Genomic DNA, 13,667 nt, shown 5'->3' on the forward strand with positions numbered 1-13,667 from the left:
TTGGTGACAGCTTGTAAACTAAACAGCCTGAATGTAGCTCTCAACACCAGGAGGATTTGTGTTGAGAGAAGAAGGATCTTCAGTGGATAGAGCATAGCAGCTCTGCAATCATGTTTTTTCCCTTCTTGGAAGTATATATTGGGAGAATCAAATTCAAGGTAAGGTAGAATTTCAGTAGAACATCTTTATTTCTCTTCCCAGTAAATAAAATTAAACAGTTTCATGTGACACATGTGAGCAAAACTGCTTTAATATAACAGTTTGCTTTGATAACTGCAACTGCATTGATCTACAGTACTCGAAGTACATAGTTTTAATTCATCAGTTGTATTTGTGATACAATGGGCATGTATCCCCCACCCAATCATGCAGAGAGGGCATGTTGTAAGAGAATTTCATCTGGTGGGGTCCAGGAGGCAGGCCTTCTCTGCAGTGGTGCCCACCCTGTGGAACGTTCTACCCCCCAAGGTGAGGCAGGCCCCTTCGCTCCTGACCTTCTGGAGGGGCTTGAAGAACTGGTTCTGCCGCCTCGCCTGGGATGGGAAGGACAATAGCTCTTCCTGGGGGTGGCTGGTGATGTAGAGTTCTCCCAACGGAATGGAAATCTCCCACTTGGATTTTATATTTATATTTTTAGTATTTTAGTATTGTAGCTGTTGACCTGGTGATTTTATGATGTGAGGTTTTAAGGTGAATTTTATTGTGAACCGCCCAGAGTCCCCCTTTTAGGGAGAGATGGGCGGTGATAGAAATGTGAAAAATAAATAAATAAATAAATAAATATATGGATTCTGCTAGAATGATGCTTGCTGGCTGCCTTAATAGCACCTATAAGTATATTGGTTGGTGATGTCAGTAAACTTGTAAGCAAGTGTAATTTGGAATATTCTGATCTCCCATCCTAGATGAAATTTGTATTGTGCTGCTTCTCAATTGGTAGGCTGAGCTGTAGTCAAGAAATATACTTTCTACTATTTTCACCTATCAGTCCAATATGGATGTGGTAAACAGCATGAAAGAGACAAACAGCATCTTGAGATTAGTGAGCTGCCAGATTTGCCACTGAAATCGTTTTTAAAAATCTCAGCTGATGATACACAATATAATGTAGAATATTTTTATTACAGTCTGACCAGCCTTTACAATAGAATAGTTTAATCCAACGAATGGTTATCAGGAAAAAGGAAAACAGTAAAACAGTAAAACAATATAATTAAAAGTTTCTGCAATTGTATGACATGATAGAAATATTTGGCCACCTGGTGTGTGAGTGTAGAGTTGCAATAGAAAAGGACTGCCTCTTTGCTTTGAAGCCCATTGCATCTATTCTTTTGTATCTACATTGCTTCTTTGCAATAACTGAAGATGTTCACTATAATCTGAAGTAGCTTACACATTTTAGGTCCAGCTGGATCCTCTCAGCCCAGAAGTAAGGAAAAGGTTAGATCACAACTCTCAGAATTCCCACTGTCCATACTGTTTGGGAATTCTACAAATGGTAGTCCTGGCCTCTAATTACAGATTGTCCGAAATAATCCTTTGGATTCTAATCAGTTATCACTTTGCTTTCACACAGCTTTTAGGTGGTGTGAACTAAAGCAATGAGTGTATTACATATACCAGTTTTGTACCTTTTTGTTCCACCAAGCCCAGGTTCTGTACCCTCATTGTTAAATGGCTTTAGGCAACGCAGTGGGTAAGAGGATGCTTTTACTGTGGGTTGTTCTTTTTTCCATTGTAGCTTTTAAAAAGTAAAATAAATGCTGCTTTTATTAAGTATAATATTCTATACTATTCTATTCTATTAATTATTTTCTACAACTTACAGCTGAATTTTTGGACAACTTATCAAAACAATACAACTTTCTCTAGTTAAAAACACCAAGAAAGACAATAATACTAATAATAATACTTAGACATATTCTGAATTGTCACTCTACTTCTCTAAAGTATATTGACCTCCAGGCAGATAGTCAGTGACAGGGATACTTTAAGCAGTCTGATTATCACATTTTCATTAATACATATGAAGCTTCTTTGTGCAGTTGGGAGATTCACATTCATTCGCTAAGAATAACATTACATACTATGGCTCTTCCCAAGAAATTGAACTCCAGCTGAAATGCAACAAATCTGAAGCATATATAAAAAATGTACCGAATTGTGAAACCCACAAAGTACTACTGACCTCTGAGAATATAAATAATATAAACAACAGTTGTGATTTTGATTGTTCTGATAGCTGTTTCAGCCCAAGTGAAATAATATTTCCTGAAGCAAAAGAATCAGAATGTTACCCTTCAACACATAAAGATATTTTTAAAACCAAGAAGTGGAAAAAAGATTTAATAACTAAGAGTGTCCCTAAATTAGATTAAGTAAAGCAGAATAATCAGAGGTGAAAATATCACAACGGAAGTGTAAAAAAGGCTGGATTTGGAAGTGCTGCTGTGCAGAGCAAAGCTATCAAAGATCATGCCTTAATGACTCAGTGCATTAGCAGGTCTTGAATCATCTGATACCACTGTTTGCCCAACAGGTGGCCTGAATAGAAAGAAAATGTAATTGAATCTGAAGCTGCTGAAAGCAAGATTATTGAAGCTGTTCCCATCTGCCTAGGTATGAACCTCGTCAGCTTCTCCAGCTTCCAGGTGCTCGTCCCAAAGAAAGAGTATGCTACCTAACATAAACCAAAGCTTCAATATTTTTGCTCACAAGAAAGGTGACAGACATAAAGGAAATAGCAACAGGCCTCTTCTAAAAACTAATTTATATACGGTACCAGGATGGCTCAGAAGTTAATGATTTGGGGCAAGAGTTCCATTCAACCCCAAACTAAGATAAAGAATCCTATTTCTCACTCTTTAGGATTGCCTTATGAAGAGACTGATCTATCTTCCAAGTTTCAGAAGAAGAATCTCCAACAGGAGAAAAAATGCTTCCGGCACAATGGTCAGAGCTCTACAAAGCAAGTGCTTCCCTGTGTTTCCCAAAATTCTGCTAGCTCGAGAGGAACCATCTCGCCATTGCCTGTTGGACAAGCGCCATCCTCAGTAGACCATCCGAATCTGAAATACAGTGACATGTTCAAGGAAATAAATTCTAATGACAAAGGTCCTGGTATTTATGAGATGTTTGGGACTGCGGTATATTCCCGTAAGCCTGATGGATATGGTGAAAGTAAGGGTAACAGGAATGTGCATTCTGCTCCAACTGGGTGGCGTAATGCTATGAAATGTAAATCCAGCCACTTCAGTGGGAAGAAGGGTAGCAGCATAAGAAGTCCCCAGAAGAAAACGTACCCTAAATCACACAAGAGTCTCAGTATTAAACAGAAGCCAAAGGAGAAGGAAGTGGCACCAAAAAAGGTGTCCAGGGTAACAGCCTGCAGTCTAGAACAGGGCAAAGATGTGACTGTCTCTTGTGCTGATCTGCAGATTCAGCCAAAAGGGAGCACTGAATCATATTATGAAGATACTGATCAGCAAACTCAGATTTCCACTGAGTTTCCTGAACCTGCTGAGCAAAATGAAGCCTTTCCTAATTCAGGCTTGTCACCAATTGAAGAAGTCTCTTTGGAATATACTTCAGATGATGATGATGATGTTGCTTTTCCTAGGAAAGCATTTGCCACCAATGTCCAGGAGTTACTTTGGCCAGAGGTTAAAGTTCATGCAGAATATGCTCCTTTCTTAAACTGTGTGAAAACTACAGATGAACAAAATAATGCTGTAAAGAGTAGAATCTTAAAGAATGGACAAAACAAAACAGCTGGTTTGCTTGTGAAGCAGGAAGCATGCCAGATTTTACACGATGAGGATAATCAAAAGCCTTCTGCATCCCCCTTTACAGACCGAACAAGCTCGCTTTCTCCAGAGAATCTCCAGCTTGGAAATGCCAGTATAGCAAATATGACAACTCCATGGACTTGCTATCTTGCAAACTCAGTCTCTCAGTCATACACAGATGTCTTTGGATATGAAGACTATAAGGAAGTAATGGAAGACATATTTTGTTGCTCAGTCACTGAACTGCTTTCTCTGGGTGGAATAGTTGGCAACAGTTCTAGCACAATGACCAGAAATGTAAATGTGGAGGCACAAAGTGGAGACTGTTGGGATACAGATGATAGAACAGCAGATGTTAAAAATAATAAGGTAAGTGAGCACTGTTGTCTCCTCCATTTATAGTATTACAGGTAGTCTAATATTCAGGGTGTGCTGTACTTCAATCTCTATGTCTCTTTTTCTTATTACTTGTTCTTTTGGCAGGCTTGGGCTCTTCATTCTCTCATATCCTCATTTTTATATTTATGTCAGTTAAATAGCAGTTAAAACATAAGAATTTCTTTGCTGGATCAAATTAATAATAACTTTCTGGTCTAGTAGATAACCTGATCTGTTCACATGCTGACAAGCAGGGCAGAAAGATCATGGTCCTCTATTGTCTGTCTTCAGTATCCAGTGTCCATTTCTCTTTAGTATTGTCAAGAAACATAATTTAAATAATCTATTATATATTTATCCTAGGGATATATAACCAGTGTGTAACTGAATAATAATTGTAAATTAAATAGTATCAATCTCAGTCTCAGGGCCGTGGTATGGCAAGCAGAACTTCTTTTCTATTTCAAATGTTGTAGTGTAGAATTAACATAATATGAACATAACTCTTAAAACAACTGACCAACATTCTGTATTGATACTGTATTGCTCAGTATGGTCTCTTTGTTTTTCCACCATCATTTGCAGAATTTTTGTCTGGATTTCATTGAATATGATGAAGGAAATCCACTTTTATATGGAACTGCATCTTCAGAAAACAGCTTAATTAACCAAGATTCTATTTTGTGGACTAGAGGTGAAATCCTTGGAAAAGGAGCATATGGCACAGTAAGTTGTATTGCGTCTGAACATATTTTGTATAATGTATTTTTAAACATTTTAATATTTCCGTTTGGACAAAATCCTCTCAAAATGGCATAGAATAACATAAACTACAAACTTAAAAGACACTGAGATACAAACTTGGAAACAAACTAAGCTTCAGATTATTGTTAAAACTAGAAAAGACTCTCAACAGATTTCTTTATATAGGGTAACTGTAGTCATCAGTAGTAATTAATTCAATTGATTTTGCCCTGTCCCTCTTCTGTTTTGGAGTCTGGCCTATGACTAAATTTCCTAGATATGTAAGTGTTTACATGCACACCTTATGAAGGGGGAAAATCTCCACAGCTGATTTCAATGGGAGTTGGCAACCATACCTGACAGGGTAGGGAAGCTGGGCAAAATAGAGGGTTTTGTGTATTGATAATTAATTATAACCATATTGGATCTACTCTTAAGTGACACAAGTTAACATAAATGCATGATAAGCCCATGCTGGAGCTTCTACCCACACTTATCACCTATCCCTCAGGTTCTAGTAAGAGAGGAACTTTGCAGGAAGGAGGGAATGTAGGATGGTTTTTCTTTGTTTTATGGATTTGTGATCTATACTTTTGTAATATGTGAATAGATAGAGGTATGGATAGATGGGGTATTGGTTTGGTTACTGGAGGGGCCTTGCTGAGTAGCTAAACTGATTTGACAGGATGAGGGAGTTGGGTTACTGTGCTAAGAATGTCATGAGGGAGAGGGCCCATTTAGCATGGGCAGAAAAGATATAGCATTGTAAGAGAAGGGGTTGAGCAATATAAAGCTGGTCCCCTCTTAAAGCCAAGATGCCTTGTAAAGGACCTGGACTCCGTATTTCTGGGAATCATAGTTCCAGGCTGTTGTTATTAACTGTCAGGTCCAAACATAATAAAATCTTGTTTCTGCACAACCTAATTGTGGAGTAACACAAGGTCTTGGCAGGAGCTAGAGTAACCTGGTTGGGAGAAGAGATGTCAACAGTCCTGAGGTTTGGGGTGTTTCAACAGCCAGAGCTGATGTATATGTGTGACCATATGTGACACCTTGGCTTAGCAGATGCCCTATTTCAAAGGTAGGAGGTTGCAGAGTCTACAACTGAAGTAGAGAGAAGCTAATGATATTGCTAATGTATCAGACCCAGCTACCCACCAACAGCTCTTCTTGAGTAGCTAACCTCATCATGGGGTTGGTATTGGATTCTCCCAAGTTACTGGTACTGGGACAGAAGTTTTATCTTGATTGATGTCAGATCCAATGCAGACTGCTGCTGCTGCTTTCAAAGGCAGAACTGTACTTACCACTGCATGGATTCAATCACATTTCCCCCCCCCCCAGGAGGCTTTGATCAGCCAGGAGGGACATGGATCTAAAACTTAGAAGGCAGAATTCATGGCTGCATTCCTCAGGACTAAGAAGCTCAAACCTATTCTCAGTTAACCATGCAAGATTTTACCTCAATCACCTCTATTGGACTTGCACAGTGAGAGTCCAACTCTGTATGAATCCAAGTGACTTTATCTGACAGATGCCTTGAAAACTCCTTACAGTGGCCCTGCGATAATTTACCCAAGAGGGACTGAGTCACCCTAAACGGGACCACCAGTCTATCCACAGCTGCAATAGGAGCGGAAAAATAAGCACATTTTGCTATTTTACCACAAGGCAGTCCTTAACAAAGGATTGTACCCATGATCGGTCAGACTCATACTTCGCTTTCCTCCTATACTTCCCTCAAGACTTGGGAGCTAGGAGGAAGTATGTTAAAGTGGTAACTCACTCTGCTTCTTCCTGAGTGAGCAGTTCCAGTTGGCGCTTATGGGGGAAGAGTGACCAGACCTGTAGCCTCTAATATATGGAACATGGTCCTCTCCTCCATGTTTTTTACCATCCACATGAAACCCCTGGAAAAGGGGTAAGTAATCAATATGCTGATGATATCTTATTTTGTATTTTATATTTTACATTTACATTTACATTTAAAAAGTACAGTTTTATTTGTATTTTAATCTATATTTTAGTTTTATTGTAAACCTCTCAGAGTCACTCTTTGAGTGAGATGGGCGGTGGTGAAATTTGAAATTAGATAGATAGATAGATAATGATAGATAGATAGATGATAGAACAAACATCTTTACTCTGGGCCATTCTGGAGGTGCCATGAATGACCCTGGTGTCTGGGACTGGTAAGGATTAGATGAGATGAAACAAGCTCAGACTGAATCTCAGCAAATCCCAGAGTTACTGTTTGTCAGAAGCTGCCTGGCTCATTGCCTATTCCAGTGTTAGCTCTGGATTGGGTCACACTGCCCCTGACATTGCAGGTCTACAATTTAAGGGGTTGAATCACTATTCTTGCTGTAATTTTTCGGTTTGTTTATATGTTGTAACTTTCCTTGAGACTTTGTCAGGATAGAAATGAAATAAATAAATAGTAGAATTATACAATTATGGGGTCATAAAATGACTGAGTCGGAAGATGCCATTGAGTCCAACTTCCCACTCAGTGCAGGAGTAACAATTTGAGCACTTCTGACCAATTTCTGTCTAGCCTATTTGAACATATCCAGCAGTAGGGAGCCCAGCATCTCCCTTGGTAAGTGATTCCTTGAACAGCTGTTTGACATTTGGGAAGGGGGACATTTGGACTTCCAGTGCTGAAGTGATTAAGCTGAATAAAATCAAAACATAAATGCTGTAATTTATTTGTTCTACTTCAAAATGACCTACTTTGATTTTTAGGTATACTGTGGACTTACAAGCCAAGGACAATTAATAGCCGTGAAACAAGTAGCACTGAATGCTTGTGACCAAGCTGGGAATAAAAAGGAATACCAGAAACTGCAAGAAGAAGTTGTGATTTTGAAAAACTTAACGCACGTCAACATTGTAGGATACTTGGGAACAGGTTTAGAAGATAACATTGTAAGCATCTTCATGGAGTTTGTTCCCGGTGGCTCCATTTCCAGTATTATTCATCGCTTTGGGCCACTGTCAGAAATAGTTTTTTGTAAATATACAAAACAGATTGTACAAGGAGTTGCATATTTACACAAAAACTGTGTGGTCCACAGAGATATTAAAGGAAACAATGTTATGCTTATGCCTAATGGCATAATCAAACTCATAGACTTTGGATGTGCAAAGCGCTTAGCCTGTGTGAGTCTGACTAATACACACAGTGAACCACTGAAATCTGTGCATGGCACTCCATATTGGATGGCACCAGAAGTGATAAATGAATCTGGCTATGGAAGGAAATCAGATATCTGGAGCATTGGCTGCACTGTTTTTGAGATGGCCACTGGAAAGCCACCATTGGCTGCCATGGATAAACTAGCAGCCATGTTTTACATAGCTGCTCACAGAGGACTTATGCCTTCACTACCCAAACATTGCTCAGAGAAAGCGGTTGATTTTGTACATTTGTGCTTAACAAGGTAAGTGATTTGTATACATAAAATTAGAGTGCTATTCACATTAAAGCAATTAAGACAATTAAGTTTATTGAGCTTGAGTTCCTTAAAAAATAAAGCAGTAGATTAGCCATTGCAATTCAGTCACAATTACATCCATGTCATACAAAAGGTCCATCTTTTCTGACCCTTCCAGGTAGGATTGAGGAAAAGCCTTTTCCATAATAGTGCAGGGTCAGATATCCCTTTCTTGTTAGGCCATTTGTCTTCTGCAAAAGCATTGGGGGTATTTCAAGCACCCTTCAGGAGGTTAGTCCAAATCTTTTGACAGGCAGGAAGATGCCATTACTTTAAGACAGTTATAGGGAACCTTGGCTCTTCAGACATCGTTGAACTGCAGCTTCCCATGTTCTTCCCTATTGGACATGATAGATAGGATTGTTGCGGTTTGTAATTCAGTGACAGCTGAAAGGCCAAAGGTCTCCCACCCAATTTTATGTAAAGAATCCCCTCCCCTCCCCCCCTTTAACAAGACTTAAACTTTCAAATGGTGGCAGAGCTACATTTCTTGCAGCTGCTAGCATTCTCAGTTGCTGCTGACTAGCTATGGGAATAATTCTGAAGTTATGTTGGTGAAGTTATGAAAGCTCAAGTCTGACATACTTTAGAGAGGTTGTACTCTACATAGGAATTCTGTTCAGAATTAAACTAAACCCATTAGTATTTGATGGGGATCTGTTGGAGATGTGTTTACAGTGATGTGGTCTAGATTATGGTTTGAGTTCTGATGAGCTCTTGTACAAATGGGAGTGTAATTCCCATCTGAGGAGAAAAACACTGTCCATAGCAGGATTGGGGGTTGCAGGAAGAGGAATGGATAAAATCACTTTTTCCCCCCAAAGGACCAGCCCATGAATGGAACAAAAACTTAGATTGGACTCATTTTTTAAAATCTCAACCTAATGTAGAAAAACAGTTTGTAAAAGGAAGCAACTGCTTTTTTGTTTAAGATTTTTATCCTGCCTTTTTATTTGGTCAACACAAGGCAGCGAACATACCTAATACTCCTGTCATCTATTTTCCCCACAACAACCCTGTCAGGTGGGTTGTGCTGAGAGTGACTGGCCCAAGGTCACCCATTCATTGCCTAAGGCAGGTCTAGAAATCAAAGTTCCCTGGTTTCTAGTCTAGCACCTTTACCGCTACACCAAACTGGCTCTCCAAAAACTGGCTTTTCCTCCATCATTGCCCAAATGGATTTCTATTAGCAAGTCAGGAAACTTCCCCCCTTCTCCTCTTCCCCTGTAATCCTCTGTGGGTCCATAGACTGCTCCAGAAAATCCCTAAGCTTCCTAGAAATTTAAGAGCTCCAGGGCCCAAAAGAACATCTCCTTGCCATAAGCTATCTTTTAGCAGAATACAACCATGTTATTTTCATCTGTTCCCTTTAAGACCGGACATACCTATCTACCTGCCTATCTCATGATAGCAACAGCTCTCAAAGCAAGCTAGTGTCAAACAGATAGCTAATCCTACTGAGAAGGTCCACTCCCATGGAATCTGCTGCATGTCTTTATGTGAAGGAACTTGAAGTAGGACTTCTCAGGATGGTCTTAAGATTTGTCTAGGATTATGCAGGGAGAGGTGAGCCTTCCAATATTGGTATGTCAAGTTGTAAAGGACTTAAAGCATTATTCTAACTACCATATTGCATACTAATTGAGATTTCCAGACTGTTTTCAAAGGCAACCTCAGCTACAGGACATTGCAGTTTTTTTTACTAAAAGTCAATGTATAACATTCAGATTCTTCTGTTTCATAGCTATCTGAAAAGAAGGAAACCCATGTAATCTGAACTTGAAAATGTATTTATCATTTAAATATAAACCAATGAGCTGAGCAGTGTAAAAGTTCATGTAATAAATGAATAAATTATTTGTTTTAACAGCTGGCCATACAGCATTAAATTTAAAGATTCTGAGCTAAACAAGGATCTTTGTTATGACTTTGTGGAGAAAGTTAATTAAGTTTAACTAATTGTATTTTACAGATTTACATGTACATAAAAAGGGTGAGATACAAATTCATGATCTTAGAGCATAAACTTCAATTCAAATGCTGGATAATGATTATCTTAAAAACATTAAAAATAGAATTTTGTTTAAAAATAGAACTTGGGGCAATGCCAATACTTTGGCATATTTTTTCAGGGTGTAGCACAATCTTTCTGACTTTGAGTACATACCACAAAGCATTTATTACACCATGCTCTAAGATACAGATATACTTCTTTTATAGAAATTGTAGAAAATCATGAGAAATCAAATACGGTTTGTACCCAAAGATTTTATTGTCTGGCTGTTAATTTCTGTCTTTTTAATACTCCATGCAGGGACCAACATGAGCGGCCTACTGCCTTACAATTGTTGCAGCACCCTTTCATAATAAGAAACTCATGAAACTTGGCAGTGCTTCTATCAAACAAATGTCAAATTATTTTGTTTATATGGAAAAATAACTTTTAAATTGAGAAAGTGTAGTTAGTATAAAATTTGTAAAGCATGCTGATATAGTAAATATTCACCTTTTCTGAGTAAACTTTGTATCAAAGAATTTATCAAATAAGTTTGTGTGTGTAAGTAAGTTCAAATGATTAGACCTATCAGGGCTTTTTTTTTTACTCAAAACAATTCACGTCCCTGCCCTTCCCCTCCAATGGAGCCACTTAGAGGTGGAGAAGCCTTTGGAGTAATAATAATCTACAGTATACAGCACAGTCCTGGACAAAGACAGAAGTATTCTCATACTCTTTAGATTCTAGCATAAAACTAAGAGTCCAGAGTCCAGTGTGAATTACCAGCCCACAAAGTATTCAAATTTGTGTACTTTCAACACAGCAACAGTACTTTCAAGAACCTAATGTATTCATGTAAAAGTGGGAATGCTATAGCACAATCCAAGGCAAATTTTCTCGGAAGTCCCTCCCTTTACATTAAGTGCTGAATTACCATTGTAGTGTATATTTCTACATGTTAAGCTATGTTACAGATAGAAGATAAAACTTAGTTGTTACTCATGTCTACACTTCCCAGGTAGGCAATTCCAACGAAGTTCAAAAACTATTTTAAAAACTATTGAAAACAACATTCAAGTATAGACAGACATTTTGTGCACTGCAGTTAATTTAACTATCCTATTTTATGGTACTGAGTCATGCAGCTAGCCTAAGCTGCCTTCTTTTAAGGGGTTCTACAAACCTGCTCATTTGAATGCCATTTCTTGATTTACTGCAGCCTTTCTCAACTTTTTGATCCTAGAGGAACCCTTGAAATATTTCTCAGGCCTTGGGGAATCCCTGCACATTCAGGCCCAAATATAGGCCAGAAGTTACAAAATTACTATATTTGTTTCATGTGTAGGCCTGTGTATATGCACTAACAGTGTTCTTATTTCTTTAATGTGAAGTTGCCCGAATTTGAAATAATTTTTTAAATCGTGAACTCCCAAGGAACCCTTAATGACCTCTCGCAGAATCCTAGGGCTCCACGGGGCTGGTTGAGAAACCCTGATTACTGTATATACTCAAGTATAAGCCCATACATGAATAAGCCAACCCTCAAATTTGTAACCAAAATACCATAAAAAAATGTGCTAGGTAAAGATTTCCCTTGACATTAAGTCCAGTCGTGTCCGACTCTAGGGGGTGGTGCTCATCTCCGTTTCAAAGCCGAAGAGCCGGCGTTTGTCTGTAGACAGTTCCATGGTCATGTGGCCGGCATGACTAAACAGAACGCTGTTACCTGCCCGCCGAAGTGGTACCTATTAATCTACTCACATTTGCATGTTTTCGAACTGCTAGGTTGGCAGGAGCTGGGACTAGCAATGGGAGCTCACCCCATCACACGGATCCAAACCGCCGACCTTCCAATTGGCGAGCTCAGCAGCTCAGCGGTTTAACCCGCAGCACCAGATAATTAACCCACAGATAATTCGATCCACATTTTTCAAAATTTGAGGGTCTGCTTAGCTGCAGATGGACTTATACACAAGTTTATACAGGATATATGGGTAGTTTTTTAAAAGTGTGACTGTATATACTCAGATGAACCTGACTTTTTGGGTGCATTTTGGGGACTAAAATTCTTGGTTTATTTGCAAGTATATACGGTATAATCTAAAATGGCATTTACTGGAATTTGGTTTTATTAAGAACTGTTTTTACTACTACATTGTGCTATGAAAGTTCCATTCTTCCATCTGCTTGCAAATGGAAGAACAGGTTTCCCCACTGTTATTACCTTTAGCTCCTTTCTGATGTATCTTTTAGTTTCTGTTGTAAACATCTTCACACTGGGTCATCCTACCCTGCAAGTGCCCTGCCATCCCACATTTCACTCGGATCTATGCCATTATCGATGCTAGCATATATTTATACCCACAGCAGTCCTCCACCTTGTTTCTTGTTTCTCTGTAAAATTCCATCAGTTTTCAGCAAACATAGGCTTTACGATGAGATCTTTATGAATTGCAGTAATCTGGGAACAAAGAACTTAGCAAAAATTATCATCTGGGGACTTGGTACCCTGCCTGCATTGCTCCCTATAATGTGGAAAGACAGTAAAGAAGAAACACAGATTTATACATAACAAGAAATCCAACCTACCTTAATTTCACATTAAATTAGTACATGATTCTATCCTTAAACATATCCTTATCTAGAACTACATTACCAGTTGGCAGCCTTCCATCTTTCATACTTGAAACTAGCAGTGAATTCTGAAGCTTTTGAAAAATATTTTCACATTTCTGTATTTTGAGTCTTGCAGTTTCTATGTTAAGTCCCAAAACCATATATACCAATTGCTCGTAGATTCCTTTTAATGGGCAGGAAAGAAATTTGAGAGCTTCTTTATTAAAGGAGTTTGCTCCTGGAATTGATCAGATCATAGCAGCTAATTGGAAATAGTTTCTTCCGAAATAAATTTTAAGATGAGTATTGTGAAGTCCCACTTTGTTAATTTCTAATTTGTTCAAGCTTAAATACGAGCCACCTAAAAAAAAAAGCCACCCTAATCTTTCACATAAATGTATGTATGTGATTAGAATTGCAACCTCCTCCTTTTACATGATACACTAACTTGTTCTTGGGAGAAATTCTTAAAATTCCTAATGTTCACATTCATCTAATACTTCCCAATAGTTAACTTTGTTTTAAGCAATGAAGCAGAACATTTAAATGCAAGAATCAAAGTAATGTAGCAAAGAGTTATTCAAAGCCCAGTACAGTAGCCTTGTCAAAATGAAAGAAAACAGGTGGAAGCACGTGCTTTTCAGG

General features: G+C 38.5%; 1 protein-coding gene across 1 annotated transcript; it reads left to right on the forward strand.

The window, feature by feature from the left end:
- The first annotated feature begins 2,026 nt into the window (after positions 1 to 2,026).
- Positions 2,027 to 10,857, forward strand: MAP3K19 (mitogen-activated protein kinase kinase kinase 19). Its single transcript, XM_063308069.1, is given in 6 exon segments — positions 2,027 to 2,039; positions 2,636 to 2,772; positions 2,775 to 4,157; positions 4,752 to 4,892; positions 7,659 to 8,356; positions 10,725 to 10,857. Coding segments are annotated over 6 exon segments (2,505 nt in total).
- Positions 10,858 to 13,667: the final 2,810 nt, after the last annotated feature.

Source organism: Candoia aspera, chromosome 1 (genome assembly GCF_035149785.1).
Source record: "Candoia aspera isolate rCanAsp1 chromosome 1, rCanAsp1.hap2, whole genome shotgun sequence".
Lineage (NCBI taxonomy): Eukaryota > Metazoa > Chordata > Lepidosauria > Squamata > Boidae > Candoia > Candoia aspera.